General features: G+C 36.6%; 1 protein-coding gene across 1 annotated transcript in view; it reads right to left on the bottom strand.

The window, feature by feature from the left end:
* Positions 1 to 19,879, bottom strand: part of itga5 (integrin, alpha 5 (fibronectin receptor, alpha polypeptide)) — a 33,598-nt gene extending 13,719 nt beyond the window's left edge. Inside the window, exons 1-16 of the mRNA XM_060894037.1 lie at positions 19,366 to 19,879; positions 12,327 to 12,460; positions 9,344 to 9,423; positions 8,778 to 8,901; positions 8,130 to 8,191; positions 8,002 to 8,047; positions 7,771 to 7,899; positions 7,569 to 7,613; positions 5,049 to 5,092; positions 4,806 to 4,859; positions 4,157 to 4,209; positions 3,845 to 4,053; positions 3,513 to 3,713; positions 3,365 to 3,410; positions 3,167 to 3,280; positions 424 to 479 (exon numbers count right to left, since the gene is read on the bottom strand). Coding sequence (XP_060750020.1) covers positions 424 to 479; positions 3,167 to 3,280; positions 3,365 to 3,410; positions 3,513 to 3,713; positions 3,845 to 4,053; positions 4,157 to 4,209; positions 4,806 to 4,859; positions 5,049 to 5,092; positions 7,569 to 7,613; positions 7,771 to 7,899; positions 8,002 to 8,047; positions 8,130 to 8,191; positions 8,778 to 8,901; positions 9,344 to 9,423; positions 12,327 to 12,460; positions 19,366 to 19,556 — 1,588 coding nt within the window. The 5' untranslated portion in view covers positions 19,557 to 19,879. The remainder of the gene's footprint in view (positions 1 to 423; positions 480 to 3,166; positions 3,281 to 3,364; positions 3,411 to 3,512; positions 3,714 to 3,844; positions 4,054 to 4,156; positions 4,210 to 4,805; positions 4,860 to 5,048; positions 5,093 to 7,568; positions 7,614 to 7,770; positions 7,900 to 8,001; positions 8,048 to 8,129; positions 8,192 to 8,777; positions 8,902 to 9,343; positions 9,424 to 12,326; positions 12,461 to 19,365) is intronic.
* Between the last annotated feature and the right edge of the window lie 1,987 nt (positions 19,880 to 21,866).

Raw genomic sequence — 21,866 nt, 5'->3', positions numbered from 1 at the left:
TACCCCTAGATCTCTTCGGTCTTCTAACCAATTCCTTCTCTCGGTTCCTCGTGCACATTTTAAAACTAAGGGCGATCTGGCTTTTGCTACGGCAGCTCCAAAGCTGTGGAACAATCTCCCTCTTCATTTAAGATCTGCTACCACTGTCTCATTGTTTAAATCTGCTTTAAAAACCCACTTTTATTCTGTACGTTTTAACTCTGTTTGAAGGTGTAGAATTTTATGTGTTTTCTTTTGGTTCGTTTTAGATTGTGTTCTTACTTTTGCACTGTTCTTGTGTGTTTTTATTTGATGTACAGCACTTTGGCTGCAACGGCTGTTGTTTTTAAATGTGCTTTATAAATTAATAAACTAAACTAAACTACTATTTGAAAGAACTGTTATATATGTATAATAGAAGGTATTTGAGGTCTGTTGGCTCACCTAGTTTTTCTGGAAGGTGCTTTCCATTGGCTGTAAGGCAAAAGCTCAAGTTGACGCTGCAAGAGGTCAAATAAATTTTAATAAAAGAGACATGAGAGCCATGTATGTGCATGGCAATACATCCTCACATACACATGCTCTGTCACATTTGTACATATACTTTCTCATTGTACAGAGACTGTTTAAGATTTTGATGTTTCATAAAATTTCTTACAAAAAGAACACTTCTGCTTCGTTATTCTCTTATTGAAAAGAAAAAAAAAAAACAACTGTAAATATCTAAAATACCGTCATCTCTTGGCCTCCTGAAACTATTCACTGAAGAAATTTCAGAAGGCCAAGAGATGCCGGTATTTTAGCATAATATGATTATGACACTATAAAAACATACTTCCACAAAAACTATGACAATGAAAACTAAATTAAAAGAAATAATCTGATAAAAAAATACAAAAAGGAAATTATAAAATTTTTCAAGAGCTGAATAAAGTTGGATATATACAGTAACAAATGGCCAGCACAGTTAAACAAAAACTGTACACAAAACTGTACCAGCACAGTCCAGACCTCCCATGACCTGGGCTACAATAAATAGGAATGTATTCCCATGTGTATCCCTAAGCATGTGTTTGCTTTGCATCACGTGTGTATGCATGCATGCTTTACACGCATGTGCAGCTTGGCGTGCCCTGATCTTTTCCAGCTGTGTTCCACCACTAAACAATATCTCATTCAAAGTCACCCTTGGCTCTCCTCACTCTCTCTTCAGTTCCCCACTCCTCCCCCACTACAGCCTCACCATTACCAGGCAACAAACTGTAATCAAGACATGTGTATACACACTTTTTCCTGTATGAATCAGACAAGGGGAAGGTCAGAAATATGAGCACAGGCACAACTTTGTAGCCCCGATCAGTTTCCTCTCCCTCAGTAGATGACGGAAAATCAGGATGCACATTTCTAAATACTGACACCAGAAATGGAAATGGGGGTTTCTTGCATCTCACCACATTCCTGTTCATCATCTACACTGAGAGACAGTGCTTCAAGTTAAATTCATGCTGAATGCTAATGGTCTCAGCTTAAAAACCATGACTCTACAACCGGGCTATGCAATTGGCGACCCGTGGGCCGAATCTGGAGGTAATTTATTCTTAATAATTAAGAATAAATTTATTAATTTATTAGCCTAGTGTGAAAAAGACAACTCTAGAATACATTTAGTTTATTAAAACAACGGAAACTGTGAAACAACCCTACTAAACTCTAAATGAGTGCAAAATGGCTCTCATGTGTCCAACCACACTTTCAAAGGCAAACTGTTCCTTTAAATGGTGCCTAAATTCACCATTGTCATGGTTCTCTACAGTAACATGACTGTTCTTTAGCCTGGTTCAAATACTCATGCTAATGTTTTACGTTTAGTTAGAAGAACAACTCAGAAGATACACTTTTAGAGTCTTCTTAAGTCTTTATACAGAATGAACCTTACTTTATTATTATAGAATCAATTATTTATTACTCATACTATATGGTAAACGTTAAAAATGGTAGAACTCTTAAAAATCCATCTGAATGCTTGCACCATTAATAACTCTGACTTTGGGAGGTTTCATAGCTATAATGGAGATCAGATTTGTCCTGACCATGAAGCTGGGAGAAGCGATGCTTAAACTATAACAAAGTAGCACTGTGAATTCCATTACAACCTGTGCAGACCTAAACAATATCATCAGCTCTTCACAGATCATATCCTTTATGGGAGAGTAGCCAGATGGAATCCACTACCGAGAATAATGTTATGCCTGGAGTTTACAAAAAAAAACCAAGTGGCAAAATCCCAAATCCAGGTTTCTGACATCCAGGAATAACAGCACAATCAAAAGGTGCATAATAACATGATTATGAAAGTAAATACTTAGCTTACTTATATACTTAGTAAAGTATATTATTTTTAAATAAGTCTATTTATATCAAAATACTTACAATTATTTTCTTTCAAGAACTCAAGGAAGTACTAGTACTTGCCTCCAAAAGCACTAGACAACCCAATATTTCACTCTCACTCACTCATTTTCTACCGCTTATCCGAACTATCTCGGGTCACGGGGAGCCTGTACCTATCTCAGGCGTCATCGGGCATCAAGACAGGATACACCCTGGACGGAATGATTATTTGCATAACCCTTGCTTACTTACAACAGTAACTAATATTTAATGTGATGTAATTCATGATTGTAACAGCAGAATGAATTCAGAAATCTACAGAAACATTGTCAGCCAATTTACAGAACAATCCAACCAATCTAACTGAAAGAAACTTCTTTGTGCAGCAAGACAATGACCCAAAACACAGTCACACAACAAAGGACTACAGGTAAAATGTTTTAGACTGAACAAGTCAATCACCAGGTCCATCTGAGCATGCAATTCATCTCCTGAAAAAGAATACTAAAGGAAAATTCCCCCAAAACAAACAACTGAAATGACTGCAGTGCATACCTAGACAAACCTAACCAATGACTATCTGTTTAATTACTTTTGCTCTAAAGTCAGTAGTCTTCCACCAAAGACAAAATCCTCTAAGATGATAATACCATCTATATGTAGATATCAGAAAATGCATGGTGAAATTCCAATATATCATCTCACAGTGTACAGAAAAAAGCGCATTGCCCTTGCCATTCAAATACATTTGCACACACACGGTAACAAAAAGTTACAATAGAAAAGTAAAACATACCAAGAAACATGTGAGGTTTGGTTTCCACTGCTGATGCTGCAGGTCTTCTCCTCAGGATTAATCATTATTGGGTACACAAGTAAGGTGGCACTTGCATTAACAATTGGCCGAGATCTGCAGAATATAATACAACATTCTACTTCTCTATAACGTGCACAGATATTAATATGCCTGCAAAAAGAAAACTAACTGGTTCACCTGTAAAGAACTGCCTTGTCAGCTCCAAAAGCTCCAACAATGAGGTCTATATTGAAAATTAGGTGAAAAAGATTCCAGAATGTATTTGTCTATTTTTGGATTTATTTCATTATAAAACAAAGATGAAACATGGTCATCCCACACTTACCTGGGTAGCCATTGTGGTCCATATCTTTTCCACCTTTCATGGTATATCCAAAACTTGCAGGAAGAATGGGAGTGGCAGCTGATGACCACTGACCAGCAATGACTTGAGAGGGCTTCTCCTGAAGTCCCTTAGCATAACCATTATAAATAAAGACTAATCCTTGTTCATCTTTCCCACCAAATGGACTACTGATAGCAATGTCTAATGGATCATAGATAGATAACACATTAAATATAGGAACAGTAAAAATGTCAATCATAAGAAAAACAAGCAAAAGACAGACATACTGTACAGGATCAAAGAACAATAAGTATCAAAGCTCTGGTACTCACCATTAAAGCCATCTTGGTTGAGATCTCCCAATGGTGTGATTGAGCTGCCAAAACGACTGAAAATTTGTGTGCCAGTGAGGTGAGGTAGATGTGGTGCAAGCTCCAGAGGACCCGTCTGTAGGTACACATAAACCCGCCCTAATTCCTCCAACCTCCCATCTGTGTCACGCACCATGAACATAGGCGCACCAACTAACAAATCTGTAAGTCTGTATGTAAGAGGATAGAGAGCAATCAATATACACAATACGCATACAATAAAACGCAAATACAAGCATTCACTATGACATGTATAGTGCTAAAATGACTAACCCATCATTGTTGATGTCTGCAGCAGCCACGGCATAACCAAAATAGGAACCCATCTGTAGGAGATTTTAGCACATTACTCATCAACATAAATCATTTATGGAACACTTCATTCAAATTTAGAATTTATTTTTGTAATTTATTGTTAATTTTGAAATTTCCAATTTTCTCAAGATGACAGGAAGAAACATTAAAACTGCTGACAGTAGAAGTGAATAACATTAATGACAATGGCAGCTGTCAAGGAGTGCCATATGTCTGAGAGCTGATGTCTGTTCAGTCGCTCTCTAAGTGCCACCGGTTAACTCGACTGTCTGTTAGAACTAGAAACTACATACCAGAAACACCCCATAGGACCTGCCATAATTAACATCAAATCAACATAGTTTTGCACTTCTGTATGTGCAATGTGAAATCAATCAGAGCATTATAGTCAAGTAAACTTTAATGTTAAGTAAAGAGTTACCTTTAAACTCAACAATAAGCGAGGGTTATGGCCAATCACAAAGTGCTATAGCTCAAAAAGCAAACCTTTAAAATAAAAGCAAATCTTTTTTTATTTCATCAAAAGTATGCTGCAGTCTGCCAAACAGAAAGAGCCAGACTATAATTCGAATCGGTCAGTTCTACTGACCAAGTGACCAAGTCCTACCTGTTCACCAATAAAGGTTTTCATGGTTTCCAAAGAGCCATTAAGAATCAACACCTGTGGAGAATTTCAAACAACATTTCAAACACTTAATTTTAGCAAGATACAAGCTATTTATGTGACTGAAAATAACAATATTTATGTAAACAGTTTTATTTTTAGTACGCTTATTTACTCCCAACCAAAATACACATAAATGGTAAGAAATTTCATGCAATCTTAAAAAAGAATTATATGACATGATACCTGACCATGTAGAAGTACACCTCTTGGAACACCGGTCACAAAGTCTGAGACACAAAGAGTAGAAAGAAGAAAACAAGGAGAATGGAATGATAAAGACAAAATGAGAAAGAGACCTAAATATTCAGATTGAGCTTTTCATCAGTGCAAAGTTTTAAAATTTTATAAACATAAATTGATTTATGTTACAAATAAAATGTATTAGCAAACCTAATCAAACAAATGAGCCAAAATTATTATACTCCATTAAATGATTGACAAAAATTATTACATATCTGTGACTGGTAAAAGTATCTGAACCTTTGCTTTCAGCATCTGTTGTGACTATGTATTTAGTTATTGTTGCAGAAGGAAAGTTGTCGGTAACTGTTGATTAGTCCAACACAAAGGCTTGGAAGAATTTTATCCCAAACCTCAGTGCTGGCCTGATCAACAGTTACCGACAACTTTACTTCTGCAACAATAACTAAATAAGTTGTGATTACTAAGGCTTGGAAGAATTTTATCCCAAACTTCAGTGCAGAACAGCTTCAACACTGCGATTTTGGTGGGTGTCCTCACATGAACTGTACATTCCACAACATTTCTTTTGGGTAAAGGTCAGAACTTTGACTTATCCATTCTAGACAGATGAGAGTGCTTGTTGTTGTCTTGGTGTATGACTTACTTCATGGACAGAGGTCTTGCCATTTTCCATTAGAAGTCACTGGTATAACTCTGAATTCATTGTTGCACTTATGATGGGATGTTGTCCTGGCCTAGATGCAGCCATACAAGCCCAAAGCATGATAGTACCACCACCAAGTTTCACATATGGTATACAGCTATTATTCTTAAATGCAGTAATTTCCTCTCTCAAAAACTTGGTGAAATGCTTCTCATTTTAACCAAAATGTTTTATTTTGGTCTTATACGTCCACAATGTTTTTTCCAATTGTCCTCTTGCTTGTCCATATGATCTTTAGCAAACTTCATGAGCAGCAATGTTCTTTTTGAAGAGTAGTGGCTTTCTCCTTGCAACTCTGCCCTGCACACCAATGATGTTCAGCGTTCACTTGATAGCAGACTTGTGAACATTAAAATTAGCCAAAGTAAGAGAGGCCTTTAAATGCTTAGAAGTCACACTTAGAAGAGACCAAACAGACTATTACATGTCTTCCTTCTGGAGTGATCTTTGTTGTTTGACCATTTCTTGGGACGGTAGCAGTGGTAAATTTCCTCCATTTGTGCAGAATCTCTCCCACTATAGATTTGTGGAGTCCAAAATCTTTAGAGATGGTTGTATAACCTTTTATAGCCCAAAGAGCAACTTCCACAAACACGCGTCATGAATATCCGACTGATATATCCCTGTTCTTTAATTAAAATAGGGCACTCACTGACACCTGATTGTCATCCCAGGTCAACCTAGAGGTTCCCAAGCTTTACCAAGAATTACCAAGTATAAGAGATTTGATTTGTTTGACTGGGTTCACTTTGTCTTCTTTTAGGACTTGTGAAAATCTGATGTTTTGGATCATATTTTTAGCAGAAATATAGAAATATCAAAAGGGTTCACAAACTTTCAAGAGACATTGCTTGTTACTGGTATGTAATGTGTTGGGCATTTATAATACTGCAAGTTTTTTTTTTTTTTTTTGGTTTTGTTAAATTTTAGCCTGTGCAGAATATGGCTACTTTTCTTTCCCTTAAAATTCCCTTACTGGGATATACTTGTGCTAAAATTACGCCCAATCATCTTTGTTTATTTTAGTTCGTAGCTCTTCATTTCATTTATCTTCATAATGCACTTATAGCACAAGCATGGCAAAAGATTTTAATCTGACTAAATGCTGAGTTCTCTAAACTCTAAAAGTGCTTCTTTTTTTTTTTAAAGAAAATCACAGATAATTCACTTTTGAATTCAATCCCAAAGATACATAGCTGGGAAGAAAAGGAAAGCAAAATTTACCATTCCCCCATATCAATCACAGAGACAGTACCCAAATAACAGGCATCTGTCCTATGACAGCATAAACAGTATGAAATGATGTTTTTTTGACTGGCCCTGTTATATGTCATATGACCTGACTGGTGGTGATAAAAAGCTGATTTTGGGAAGAGAATCTGCAATAAAACACATCATTTACCATGATAAAATGTAAATGTAATACACACACCGCAAAAAAGTTCAAATATACTAAACTCATTCAAATAGATATGTCAAACACTTAACACCTCACTTGACATTTGACATACAGCCAGAAAAAAGGCCATTGCCCTATTTTAATATAATTTGATAAAGTTTAACTTCAAATCTCTCTGCATTTACAAGTATTGGTTCACTTGACTGTGTTTGTAAGTGAGAAGTGTTGTTAAGTGAAAGTTTGCAAAGTCTATAACTAGTTACAACTTCCAGAGATACCTCCATGATAACTTCCAAAGAGCTGCTTTTACTTTTCTCATTTTCAATACGTTATGAAAAACACGTGCACTTGGCAGTGGAGTCCCATTAGAAAATTTGCTGGTGGTTAAATTCCTTACCTTCATCATCATCTCCGTTAAATTCTCCTACTGCAACTGAGTATCCTAAAAGTCAGATCACATTACAAGAATTATAGTTTAAGCAGACCAGGTAGAAGTAGTTCAAGTTGTCTAATGACCAATCTGTTTTACTACAGTAACAAACATGCATAACATATTTTGTGAATTATACATTTACAGAGAACAAGTATAAAAACTTTACCCATGTAGCTGTCATCAAAGTTGATCTCTTTTTTCTGCTTGGTCTGAATTTGGCCTGCCACTGATGTTAGAAAATAGCCTGGGTAGTAGGCCTTGATTATTTCCTCCTTCACAGCAGAGATAAGTTGTCCTGACAAAAAAACAGACAGTCACATAAATTCTGTTGCTGATTACAGAAACCCAGAGGTTTGGTGACACTGGCACAATGTATCTCTATATCTGATAGTTTTACCTTGCCAAAAATAGCTGCCAGGTCCTCCAAGCACAACCTTCCCATTCTGTATTTCAACATAAATTTACAAATAATTAAACAAAGATCTTTTGAATGTATAAACAGCTAAAATGATTCAAACAACTGACCTTCGTGAAATCAGCACTAAATCCACCTTGACAATAACCTTGCCCCTTCATTCCATGGAATTCTGAAAAACATGAATTACTTGAGTTTTAAACTAAGATTAAACTAAGAGTTGTTTAATTTTCAAATCTGAACAGATTCATTTTATATATCAGCACACGGCAGTTCTGCCTATAGGATGAACAGCAAAAATAATATGAATGCACTCTTTCTAATATGTTATTGTTTCTATTGTATCAGCTCATATGCAGGGATTTGTATGGTGAATGTGCCACATAATTCAAGATGATTAACAAATATATGTTATTCTTTTTTAAAAGCAACACGTCTTTATTATTAAAGCAGTGACTTTTTTTAGTAGTTTATGTATTCACAATAGAAGTCTTAAATGTCTGTTTTGTAACATTTCTTTAACTTTTTAAGCAGAAGAAAATCTTTAGAACATAGGTGTTTATACTTTCTGCACTCTTAGTGCAAAGACTATTTTAATGACTAAAAAGCTGTATTCATTTGTCGTATTAACTTAAAAAAAAATTACCTGTCTTATAGACACTCTACAACTCTTTTTAAAAAAAAAAAAAAAAAAAAAAAAAAAAAAAAACACCTCATACTATAAATGCAGTTCTATTTAGATGTAGTGAGTGATATACCTGTGCGGCAGGGAGCATATTCCACAAATTTGGTGAAGTTTTTAATGGACAGGTAGCAGGAGCCAGTGACATCTGCCTCAGGTGTGTCCTGTTGAGTTTTCCAGGAGTAGAGAGGGGCACAAGCCTAAGGGGTGAGTTACAAAAATGTAGTATGGAGGTTAGTTGCATAAACAAATACACAGTTGAGCAAAAAAGATCTCATAATGTCAGTGCTACATATGGTGTAAAATAAGTGAGTCTTTCAAGGACATAAACAAACTCAAGCATTATTCACAACACTCCAAACCACAAGCTGTAATGTATATGCACAAACAACTTGCTCTGTTCTAACACTATTCTTAAATAAGAGCACATCATAAAACATATGATAGAAGAACAGATGAAGAAAAAGTCTGAAAGTTACAACACACTATGTTCCAGCAATGAAAATGCATTACCTGTTGTACACACCAGAGCATACTGTAAGCAGCATCATTTTATGATTTTATAATTATTAGGTGAACTGTTTTATTAAAACTATGAAATAGAAAAGAAAAAAAAATCAAAATTAAAACAGAATTTCATACCAAGACAGAGTCTTCATGTGTACGAACAGTTGCTCCAAACCATTGGTGGGACTTGAATTCAGCTTGGGTTTCACCATTGTCTACAAAAGGTTGTGAGGGAGAAAAGAGTTCCTTGTAAAACTCAACATATGAACATTTGAAAAACAAATATTTATTTTCATGTTAAAGTACAAAGGAAAGTGACTACATATGCACTAGAAATGCAACAGTAAGACAACCCCAGGTTCACACTATGCACTTGTGAAAGAAGCTCTTTTCCAGAGAAGACACTGGAGATGCCATGGGGAATGTTATGGTGCCTGCAACATCATTCAGCATGACCGTTTTGATGGTGGCTTTCTGATGGTCTTTTGAGGAATATCCATGGAGAGATGCCATGTGCTGGCCAACAGTACAGTTGCTGCTGTTAAATATGTAGATTAAATTCCCAAAGCTACTGTCAGGTAATATGATGGTGCAGTTAGCCCTGGGTTCCACATGGTACATGACAAGGCCTTGCCTCACACAGCCAGAATGCAAAGGCAGTTTCTGTACGACAAAGTTACTGATCCCATTGACTAGCCCTCACATTCCCCAGAACTAAATCCAAATGAGAAACTCTGTAACATTATTTATTGGAATATCCGATGCCGTCCAGTAGCATCACACACTGTCCGGGAGCTCATTAATGCCCTGATCCAGGTCTGGGTGCAGATCCGCAGGACACCAATTGCCACTTCATCAGGACCATGCACAGATGTTTTCAAGAGTGCATACAGGCACATGGGGTCCATAAACACTACTGATGTACATTGAGTTGCTGTGATGATTTTGTTTTCCACTGACCACCGTCACATAATTTTGTTTTCAACAAATTACGCAATTCTGAGCAATGTATATGCTCAGCTGGTTTGATCTGGTAATTAACTTGGCCAGTCTGACATGCAAGTTTGATTTTTTTCTCTGATAAGCTCTGTTATGTTGCCAGTGTGTTTTGGGTCATTGTCTTGCACAAGATGATCCTACCAATTAAAAGGAATTCTCTCTGTGCTAACTAACAGACAGGATGTTTCTGAAGAACTAAATTCATTCTTCTGCATCATTCATCCTAAATTCATCCTGTATTGCATCATTAATAAAGATTAGTGAGCACATTCCAGAAGCAGTCATGCAAACCCAAGCCATGCCCTCCACACTATGCTTGTCCAGAACTTCTGTAACATATATCTGTATTTCTTTAAGAAGCCCTTCAAATTTGTACTGCTGATGAGTGGTTTGCATCTTGTGGTATGGCCTCTATATTTGTGCTTTAAAACTCTTCTTCGAACAGTAGATTGTGATATCTTGGGATTTTTTTTTGTCATCAACTGGGCCTGTTTTCCTTGGCAAACCTGTTGTTTTCCTTGATTTCCTTCTTTTACAGGAAATTCCAAATTGTTTGTGAAATGGCCCTAATCAAGTTTCCCTCCTTTCTGAGACTCACGTCACTTTAAAAATTGTTGCACTCAAACAAAAGCTGGATGTTCTAAGCTATTCAGCACTTACAGAGAGATAACATTATAACAGCCATTAAAATATTGTTTAGTTCCCTCTTATGCCACCAAAAAAGCTCTGACCTTTTAAAGCATGGACACAAGAGCTGTGAAGGTGTCCTTTAAGTCATGTAAGTTGCAAGTTGGGGACTCCATGGATCATACTTGTTTGTCCAGCGGATTCCACAAATTCTCTTATCAGATCATTTGGAGGATACATATCCACTGTGACCTCATTGTCATATTCCTCAATCCATTCCTGACCAATTTTTTGCAGTGTACCGGGGCACACCCAGCTGAAACTGGCTACTGCCATTAAGAAAAATTGTTGCCATGAGGGCATGTATTTTTTCTACAACAGTGTTTACATTGGAGGTCTATGACAAAGTATCTTCCACATGAAAGCCAGGACCCAAGGACCCATTTTAATGCATTTTTAAATAATGCACCATATTCAAGGACTACTTTGTAATATGACACTTGAAAATGAAGCCCTTTTAGTAATATTATTTATATTTTATGATCACACTGCTGACTAATACAAAAGTGTCACAGGAATAGCTTTCCTTATGCATAAATAAGTGTGTGCAAGTTTCTGTAACGGCCATTTTGAAAGGCAGTTTAAATGATTCCCTGGTGTACAGTCTCTTGTGCCTAAGTTACAGACAATAAGTCTAATTCCCAAGGAAACAAGACAGAAGGCCTAACTTGACACAGCACACATTTTACTGTTGTCTCACATGTTAGATGAATGGAAGAGCTTGGCTCTATACAATCCTGGTGCCCCGTCTACACTGATACACTCCATGAAGCACAGGTTCATTGTAATGTCTATCATTCTCATGTTTTAATCCAATTGAATGAATTTTCTGAAAATAATAGAGATATACTTGATATCAGCACCTATAAATACATTGCAAACATGTCCACAACAGTGCTTCTGTGAGAAATGACCTCTAATGTGGAAATGAGTTCATTTTCTTCAGTTCATTATGTTTGCATCACTATCTGCTATAAGTAAACAAGACAACATTCTTAATTACTGTAGTTTCTTAGTTACTAAGATTACTGAATTTCTGTATGTGCATACTCTGGGACTCTGTTTAAGCACTCAATTTTTCTCCAATTTCTTAAAACCTTTTTTGTCTATAGGTCTCTTGAACTGAATGCTTCCAGTAGAGAGATGCAAGGGGACGTGGCAATGATATGCACTAGTTTTAGAAGAAGCGCAATGTTAGACCATTTTAAGTAAAGAGTGCGTATCTGTCAATTCAGGAATTTTAAGGAGAGAATGTGGAACCTGATGCCTTAATAATGAATTCAATCAGTAATCAGGGTGAAGGCAGTGAGCTTCCTGGTGACGCGAGGGCTGTAGCATTTATGGTTAGCATATATTGAGAAATTATAGGATACACATCCTTTTGGAAATTAAAAAAAAAAAAAAAGTGTTATATGAGCCATTTGAGCCTTACCTTGCCGATCAAACTCTATGCTGCTGCAGTCAGACAGGTTACGGCCCCATGGGCAGTAGAACACAGATCCTCCCTCTGTGATGTTCGGCTGGCTGGTATTAGCTTTCGGTGCTCCAACTATGATACTTGCATCTCTGAAAAATATTTAAGAAAGCTAAATGATGTGGTAATAAATTTAAAAAAAGACAAAAAAAAAAAAAAAGAATTATCTAACTTTTAAAATCAAAAATTAGAACATGCAAAACAATATTAATAGAAAATTAATATTCTGGAAGAAAAGGTAGTACTGTACTTTATAGAATGCAAAACAACATATGACTTGCATATACAAATGCGGTTAGATTTGCTGGCACAATAGCCTACAAAATGTACATATCAGTAATAAAAGTATACACATGCACCTTTGTGTAACATGAAATTTTTATCCATCACATATCTAATGTATGTGTAATTAACAGGGACAAGACATTTAACACACTTTCCTGTTTAAAGGAAAACCTAAAAATACTCCTATTCCTCAGTTACATGTGATCAAATGGACTACATGTAGTTAATCGAGCTTAAGATAATTCCACCAACAAATTCATGTACGTATGATCAATGTCATATCTGGATGGAATGCATGTTAATTGGATCGTAATTTAAACAGCCTGAAACATCCATGCCGGTTCAACAATTTAGCAATAAAATAATATAAATGATTACAATAAAACAACATCATTGATAATCATAACTATGTATAGAGAAATTTAACGCAAGTAATACAACTAAAGGTCAATATGGGAAATACATCTTTATGCCCTGATTTAAAAAAATCAAAATAAGGAAGTTATAAATAAAATACTTTTAATAGAAAAAAGCTACAAAATGAGTGAAGCAGCACATCACAAGGAAGGGTGAAACACTAAAATTGCACTGAAACATGGGAAGGTAGAGCAAAGACAAGTCCTCACAGTCTGTAAGCTTTCTCTTGTTTTTCAACACCATTAAATTCAGTCCATTTTGGCATGTTAAAGGGGTCAGGAGCACTACAGGCTTTGGGGGGTGGGGGAGGCATCTACAGGAAGAGCCCACCCTTTCCTGCCCCCTTGGCTGGTCTCAGTGTTGCGTGACTGGGGTGAAATCTCACAAAGCTGATACTGGCCAAATAATCCAGTAAAGAGATCGGAATGGAGGTTTTATCAAAAAGTGTACTTAAGACAGAAAGACAGACTGACAGAAAAAAGAAATCAAGAAAAGAAAGAAAGGTTACAGAAGAAAAAAGCTATGGAAAAGTAGTTGTTCTATTTGTTTTCCAGTTATGCTGATACCCCTTTATAAGCTGAAGGCATAATTAATTATATGCAAAATTGTAAAAACAGAAGTCACTTTTGAAGGAAAACAGGAAACAGAACAATGTAACTGTTTGCAGAGTCACACAGACACACAGAGACACAACAGTTGATGGTAATCTCAAAGAATTGCAAATAAGCACCCATTAGCATGTAATGTCTTTTTATCAGCAAGCCCCAAATTGTATTCGCCCTCTGTTAATTTCTTAAACATTGTCCTAATCTTGGCATAGTAATAACAGCTTGATTGCCTTGGGTCAAAGAATGCCAGTTTTGGAAAAAAAGTAAAGTGATACTGAAGTATCAACTTGCTTCAGTATTTAACTTGATTTCTAAAGATGGGGAAGAAAACCCAGCACCAAATGGTCCTTACCCCAAATTCACCAGCCAGAAACACTCCAACCCATAACCAATCACCATCTGCCCAGATGTGAACCTTATGTCTCTTGACAATTGTTTCTATTACATACAATCTGTTGACAAACAGTATTCACTAGAAGGTATTTAGAATGGTTTACCAGCCTCCAAATACACCATAAGCCAGAAGTGTATATCATATAAATATACCAAATATATGAAAATGAAATACCATCATATGAACTATCCAGGGGGGCACGGTGGCTTAGTGGTTAGCACGTTCGCCTCACACCTCCAGGGTTGGGGGTTCGATTCCCGCCTCCACCTTGTGTGTGTGGAGTTTGCATGTTCTCCCCGTGCCTCGGGGGTTTCCTCCGGGTACTCCGGTTTCCTCCCCCGGTCCAAAGACATGCATGGTAGGTTGATTGGCATCTCTGGAAAATTGTTCATAGTGTGTGAGTGCGTGAGTGAATGAGAGTGTGTGTGTGTGTGTGCCCTGCGATGGGTTGGCGCTCCGTCCGGGGTGTGTCCTGCCTTGATGCCCGATGGCGCCTGGGATGGGCACAGGCTCCCCGTGACCCGAGAATAGTTTGGATAAGCGGTAGAAAATGAGTGAGAGTGAGTGAGTGAACTATCCACAAAATACAATATACTATGGGTTATTTCTAGGAATTTGCATGAAAAACCTAGTATTTGTATGAAATATGCGCTTTTTTTAAAGGTTTTAACTGAACAAGCTCATCTGTCTTTTGGTCATATGCTTTAATAATCACAATAGTGATGAAATCTACATATATGATAAGTATGATAGGTAGGGAAAAAAAGACATCAAATTCTGATTTTCTATATATTATTGATTACCAACAGATATTGTTGAGGTCATGACTGCCAAAGAAACCAGCAAAACTCTTTATGGGCAATTAAAGATTTAGTCTCTGGTGCATAATAGTTGCATCCATACAAAATTAAATTATCCGTCACTACTTATGAGATGGGGGACACAGAGTTGCAGCAGGTAGCATAGCAGTCCACAATCCCCAGTTGGAGTCTGATATTTATCCACTATAGGTGAAAATCTGTTAATCCAATAACCTTTTTTGACAACAGAGCACATTCTGCTTGGCTCAACAGGCCATACTCAGCATGGATACAGGCCTAAACAGTAAACTGACATTCTTATGTCCAATAAAGCTTTTCTCTTTAGTGTTTCTGTTGATTATTTTTTATATTATGTGTGTCAAGCACATATATGAGTGCTGCCACAGACGTTTGATTTTAGTGTAAAATTATATTTAACTACGCCACTATTAATCTTAATTTTCCTCCTGTCATGGATAAATATCCTTTTGCTAACTATTATGGATATTAAAATAAGGCAGACAATGCATCCTGTAAGTACACTCAGATAGCAGTGCATCTTAAGATTACCTAATGCTTTACTGAGACTCTAGCCAGTCAATTCCAATAGATTCAGCGAAGAATCAGATGCTGCTCTTTTTAAGTCATGTCTAAATTATACTGTCTGCACAGTGGACCTGAACCTCATTTTCTCTAAGCTGCTGTCCAGAAATCACTGACCAAAAGATAATGATGCACTTAATAAAGCACTTACTACTGGAAAATCTGGTACTGGAGAACTGCATAGCTCTCTTACACAGCTGGTAACATGTTTCCACCATGACAAAAAAAAATGTACGGTCAAGGCTTATTGAATAACAGAAGAAAATGACATGACATTATAGCTAAAGGGATTCTTGAACACAGACATCTTAAGTATATTCTGGTTTCATCACATGGTATGAGAAAATGCTTTTAAATTAAGTGAAACCATATTAGTCCACTTTAACCTAAAAACAAAATACATATATTACCACATGGATACGTTTCTGTTGATCTGACAATAACTTTACACATCCGAAATCTAACATAACCACAAATGCAGAAGTATAAATCTACCACAACTAGACACCTCCAAATAAAAATTTCAGTGGAATTCTTAAGCTTAATTTGAAAGTTTTTTAATTAGTGAAAATTAGGTTACCTATTAATCATCAGAACAAAGAAATGACTGGATGGCTCATGGAACATGAATTTAGAAATCCCTGGCATATATAGAAAATGTTTGTAACATTGCTTACATGTACTTTATTCAGCAAACACTTTAAATTTAAAACCAATAACTGCATAATTTGCAGAAAACTGCAGTATTTTCAAAATTTTTTGGAAGGAAACAATTAAAATGCCTATTGCATATACTATGTATAATTGTGTGGTTCCTTCTTAATTGATCTTCAAAGTCTAGCCCCTGACATAAATTAACGTAAATACCCTGAAATAAAAACTTTTTTTTTTTTTCGAAAATAAGTGTTTAAAAAAAAAAAAAAAAAAAAAGACCTAGAGGAGTTCCAGCTCAGTTTATGTTTAGTTCTTTCACCTACAAACCATTAGCATCTAGTGTATTCCAATCTGCTTTTCAACCCTTTAATGTCCATAAGTAAACTATTTGCCTAAAAACTGATATTTAGAGCAAAATTCTTTGTAATATTTGGCCAAGAAGTTTTGTTTTACTCCAAATAAGTAAAACAAAACATTTCAAATATAAAGATGCCCTTAAGTGTGCTTCAGAACATCTGAGCAGCAGTCTGAGCTTTTGTGCTTAAGGGTATGTCAGTACTGTACAAAAACAATTTGGCCTGCTGAGACTCAGCACACGTGTCTTTTGCCACAGGAGAATGTACACTCAAGGACAGGGGCCCATTATTCAAACCTGTCATTCCAGACAAGCAGTAAAACAGTCTCTCAATAGTATGGGGGACCCTACTCTCTATTGCTTCAGCCACTGACCAAGCGCTTTCCCATTAACCCTTAAAACAACATACTCTTGTGTTTTCACAGGCCTTCCCTTCAGAGCATCATCAGCCAACTGGACAAAGGATGCTAATGTTGAATCCTGAACTCGGACAAAAAGAAGTGCACAAAATAAAAGGAAAATGGAAAGTTTTTGCTTCCTAAAATAGGTAACACCTTTTAGCCTCTGCACAAAAAGTCTATTGTCCAACATAATATCTGATTAAATTACAATGCACACTTTGTAAGTGGCTCCTGCAAAACCGAAGAGCTTCTTCTAAAACTATTGTAAATAAAAAAGAATTATTTACATTTAAAAATATTCTTTAGCAACCCTAATGTACCCTGCGATGGGTTGGCACTCCGTCCAGGGTGTATCCTGCCTTGATGCCCGATGACGCCTGAGATAGGCACAGGCTCCCCGTGACCCGAGGTAGTTCGGATAAGCGGTAGAAAATGAATGAATGAATGAATGAACCCTAATGTAAATTTAATCCAATGTTTAGACCCTGATCTCTGACCTACTGCTGCTAAAGCGCTCTCCTTCCTTATCTGCATGCTATGTAGCCAGAGTGGAATGTGCTACTCCTACACATAATGAATGACTTTTTCCTAAGTTGGCAGTATTTTCCCATTTTTTCTTGCAAAAACATTCTATAACCATCAAATTGTAAGGACATCTCCTGGTATTAGTAGCTATTAATGATTCCCTCCACCTTGATAAAAAAACCCAACTTCTACTAAACTTCTGCTATAAAAGAAACCCTAAATCATTACGCTGCCACCAATATAATAGTGTAATATAGGTAACATGTGCATTAACAACTTTTGGTATTAGTAACACATTCAGCCACATGGTTTGGGGTGATTTAGCTGAGCCATTTAGCCACCCTACCACATATCCCATACATGTGAAGAATGAGAGATTGTTGTCACATGCAGAGAGTAATCAGGACTTGTCAGATATTCTAGTCAGACTTTTAATATACAATGTAGATTCAAGTTTTATTTCTGTCTAAAATCTAGGCTTCGAACATATGTACAAAAAATTGTTCCACTGAATACTCTTGTAAATCCCAGTAAAACCCCTTGCCCACATTGCCCTGTAGATAAATTTAAGTTTAGATGGTGTAATGGTAGTGAGAGCAGCTGCTGTTTCCGCTGTGACTTCATAGCTCATAAGACTTGGTGTGGGTGGGGGTTCGCATGGCCTGAAATATGGGAGCTGGGTGAGGGGTTTGAAAACCATGTAAAATTACATTAGCAGGTAAGCAAAAGAGTTTTACCTAATATATACTCTCTGAGCTCTCATGCACCAAACACACACAGTTCATTGTTAATAAACTAAACATTTAAATTGACTCATTTAGATCAAATAAACTAAAATTGAAATTCACTCACAAGTCACTTAAAGTCCTTTCCATATCAGGACTATCGTAAGCCGAAGGACACGGTTGAGATCAGTTCATTTTAGAGAACCAAAAGTACCTTTTTTATATAGATATCTTCTCTTCTTAACACTTCTAGAAATCTTCACAGAAACAAAGAAGGCAGACAGCAGCACACTTCCTCTTTTTACTTTAAACAGACTGCTTGCACACTACAATATTCTAAATGGCTAGCCAATGTATCGCTGAGTCTCATTAGAAACAGAAAAGAAGGCATAACGGATGTAAGTTGCTAAAATGTGATCTGTGCTTAGGGTCTTGCTCATTATTATATATGAGTCACACTGGCGCCAAGGCGTCACAGTCTGTCTTGCAAAGGAAAACATTGACCGAGCTGTGAGATAGAATACAGAACACTTCTAAAATCAGATTACACTTATAAATAAGACACATGTTATTAACTTTAATTCTTGTCAATAAACTGGAAAAGTTATATCTCCATTGTCTCCAGTATCCTTTTTGTGAAAATGCTGACTAAATCCTCCTTCTCATGCAGTCATGAGCAATTACAGAAGCACCCCGCATTCCCTTCTCACTTTTTCCCTACCGTTGACGTCAAACCTTCCCCTTATTCATGTACTAAATATGGCTTGAAACCTGTACTAAATATGGCTTGACATATCATGAGGTTATTAGGCAAACAGAATTTTATTAAAAAGGTTTTACATTCAGCCAAGAGTCCTTAGGACGTTATATGCACAAGTCAGCATTTAGTATCACCCTGAACAAACAGTGAAACTTCTCAGTCTTCAGCTATAAAGATTTTATATGGATTTTCATATATTGAGCTTGGGTTCAAAACCACAAGTGGAGACACTTTCTATTGAGGTGAGATTACTGAGACACCGCCGTTAAGTTCTAAACATTCGTAAACTATTTTATTGTTTAAACGTTTCCAGAAGTACGGCTACGAGAACGTATTCTAGGAATCTACATATTTAGATTTACATTTTCCTCTTTGATCTAAACTTTATCAATATGCAGTCTGCCGATTCTTCGCGGCCTAATTAAAAAAAGCACTAAACTAAAAATTGTACCTGAAGATTCTGAACTTACCGTGTAGACTGTGCCATATAAAAGTCCACAGAATAACCAAAATAGCTGCCTGCAGGTCCGGAATATATTAACGGGGTTTCTACATCCAAGTTGAACGCGACGGTCCAAGGAAAAATGCACGTGAATAAAAGAGAGCAGTCCATGTGAAATAAAGTTGCCACCGTTGTTGAGCGGTGCCTTTTAGAACCCATGATACTCGAGGTGTCAGTCCACCTAAAGAAATAAACTCGCCCGTTTCTTCTCAACAAAGGTGACGAGTCAAATGGCGTCCTCCTCGGCTGGTAAAACTGCCAGAATCTAAGTAAATCTCATGGATTTTCGCAAGTTCTTTAAAGCGTCCCTTGATGTTGAAAGTCACTTTCTTGTTCTTTCTCTATTTCGGCTGTAGATCGCTCCAGTTTTACCGTCCTGTATCTGTTCTGTTTCTCTCTTAATTGTTCAAATATTGGGGGAGTCGCGTTAAGATGCGTGTGGGCGGAGCTATAAGAGCGCCTCTGTAACGCACGGTTAAGGCTGAAGATGTCTGTAAGGAGTGGAAAATCACATAATAAAGAATAAGTATATTTCAGTTGTACACAAGTCACATGAAGTATAATTCGTTACGTTAAGTGTGATTAATAAATGTACTTGTTTTGATTTTGAAAGTTTAACCCAAAATAAAATAAAAAAAATAATAACAAAATAGACGTTGTGTTGAATAGGCCAAAGGTCCAGTATCCGGGATCCCCGAAGGATTATGGGAAGAGTGATTAAACAAATAAAAGAAAATTTTAATGTTAATGCCAGGTGGCTAATTGGCTAAATGTGGAGTTAAAAGCTGCTAAGTAGAGCAATACAGCTTTCCCTAATTTGTTGCCATAAATGTAGAAACACATTTGTATACAATTAGACTATATAGCCAAATGTTATGTACTGCACTTGGTGATGTAAGGCTTGGATGCAGCTGCTCGGCCATGGAATCCCATTCTATGAAGCTCTCTATGCACTGATCTTGAGCTAATCTGAAGGCATCAAAAAGTTTGGAGGTCTGTAGCTATTGACCCTGCAGAAAGCTGTAGCCAGGGAAGTGACTGGAACACTTGAATTCAATGACTTGAGGGGAGTCCCAAAACCTTTGGCAATATAGTATATCAGTTCTCAACAGCCTGGAGAGGCTTGGGTATAACATGTTGGGGATAACTCATTACTTGTCTTCAACTGTCACATACTCTCTCCTTGTAAACAAACTATGATCTATGTTCAGAAATCAGCAGCCTATAACAAGACACTGTACACTGACAATAGACCCTGTACTAACTATTGACACATGAATGCTCACTCTGCAAAATGAACATCTTTTGACTATGATGGATGTGTCTTTGTTTGAGTCATGTGTCATCCTTTGATAAATGGAACACAAATCTTACCGGAAATGGTCATTCTACGCAAAGAACCTAAGGTATTTACACACTACTGTCTATACATTTACAATTTTACAGAATTTCTACATATACATTTTTAAAATTCCTGTTAAAGACCACAAAAGACTGACAAATAGGCTTTGCACTTTATTAGTAGCATTATGGGGCTTTCTTAGGGAAGACTATTCATGTTTCCGGTGTGTCATCACTCACTCACTCACTCACACAAACAGTACACACACACATGCACACCCACACACAGACAAACACACTCACCCATAGCAACCAACCACAGGCTCAACATAACAAGCAAATGGCTCACGCTGTTCTTTAAAAATGTATTAAATATAGACTTGTGTCTCATACAATCAGTGCTTATGCTTATGCTCGGTCTTTTGCATGCTACATTCTGGTCAGTCTTTTTGGCTTTAACCAAGTAAAGCATTAAAAGTCAGGTATTTTAATGAAGATACTACCATACCAATCATGATCTTAAATTTTAGTTTGCAATGAACCTACAATCTAATAATAATAATAATAATAATACACATTATTGAATGCATGAATATGTCATGAATGCAAGGCTTAATGATTATATTTTTAGGGTCAAAGTATTTTGTAAGTAATAGTACAAAAGAACAGTCTGCTTTTAAAGTCCAGGTGTCCTAACTTGTTTTAATATTTGATAAGGCTCACTGTTTTTCTTCCTCAAAACAGGGCCATCTATAAATTCATGATGGCTATGTGCCTTAAATCATAATGCTTAGGTGCACACACAATAAAGAGCTGGGTACATAAAAGACATAAAATGCATTACTGATACAAAATTAACCAAGTATATGAGAACTTTAAATAAGAATTAATAATGATGGATACATGCATTTTGCAATTGATTATTTAGTCTATCTTATTGCTCAGTATCTCATTATTGTTCCTATTGTTCCTACTTACTGTAGGTGAGTCACTCTTTTCTTAATAAAACATGGAGTTCCCCAGAGTGTTTTGTGCCTTCCTTATAAGTCAATGTTAACTTTAAAGTCGTGCGGTCACTTAGAGTATAGTGCCTTATATAGATCATACTGGCCAAGAGCAAAAATGATT

The sequence above is a fragment of the Tachysurus vachellii genome, chromosome 19 (assembly GCF_030014155.1).
Source record: "Tachysurus vachellii isolate PV-2020 chromosome 19, HZAU_Pvac_v1, whole genome shotgun sequence".
In the NCBI taxonomy this organism is placed as follows: domain Eukaryota; kingdom Metazoa; phylum Chordata; class Actinopteri; order Siluriformes; family Bagridae; genus Tachysurus; species Tachysurus vachellii.
Note: the sequence above shows the minus strand (reverse complement) of the source record. Positions and strands in the feature narration are given on the sequence as shown.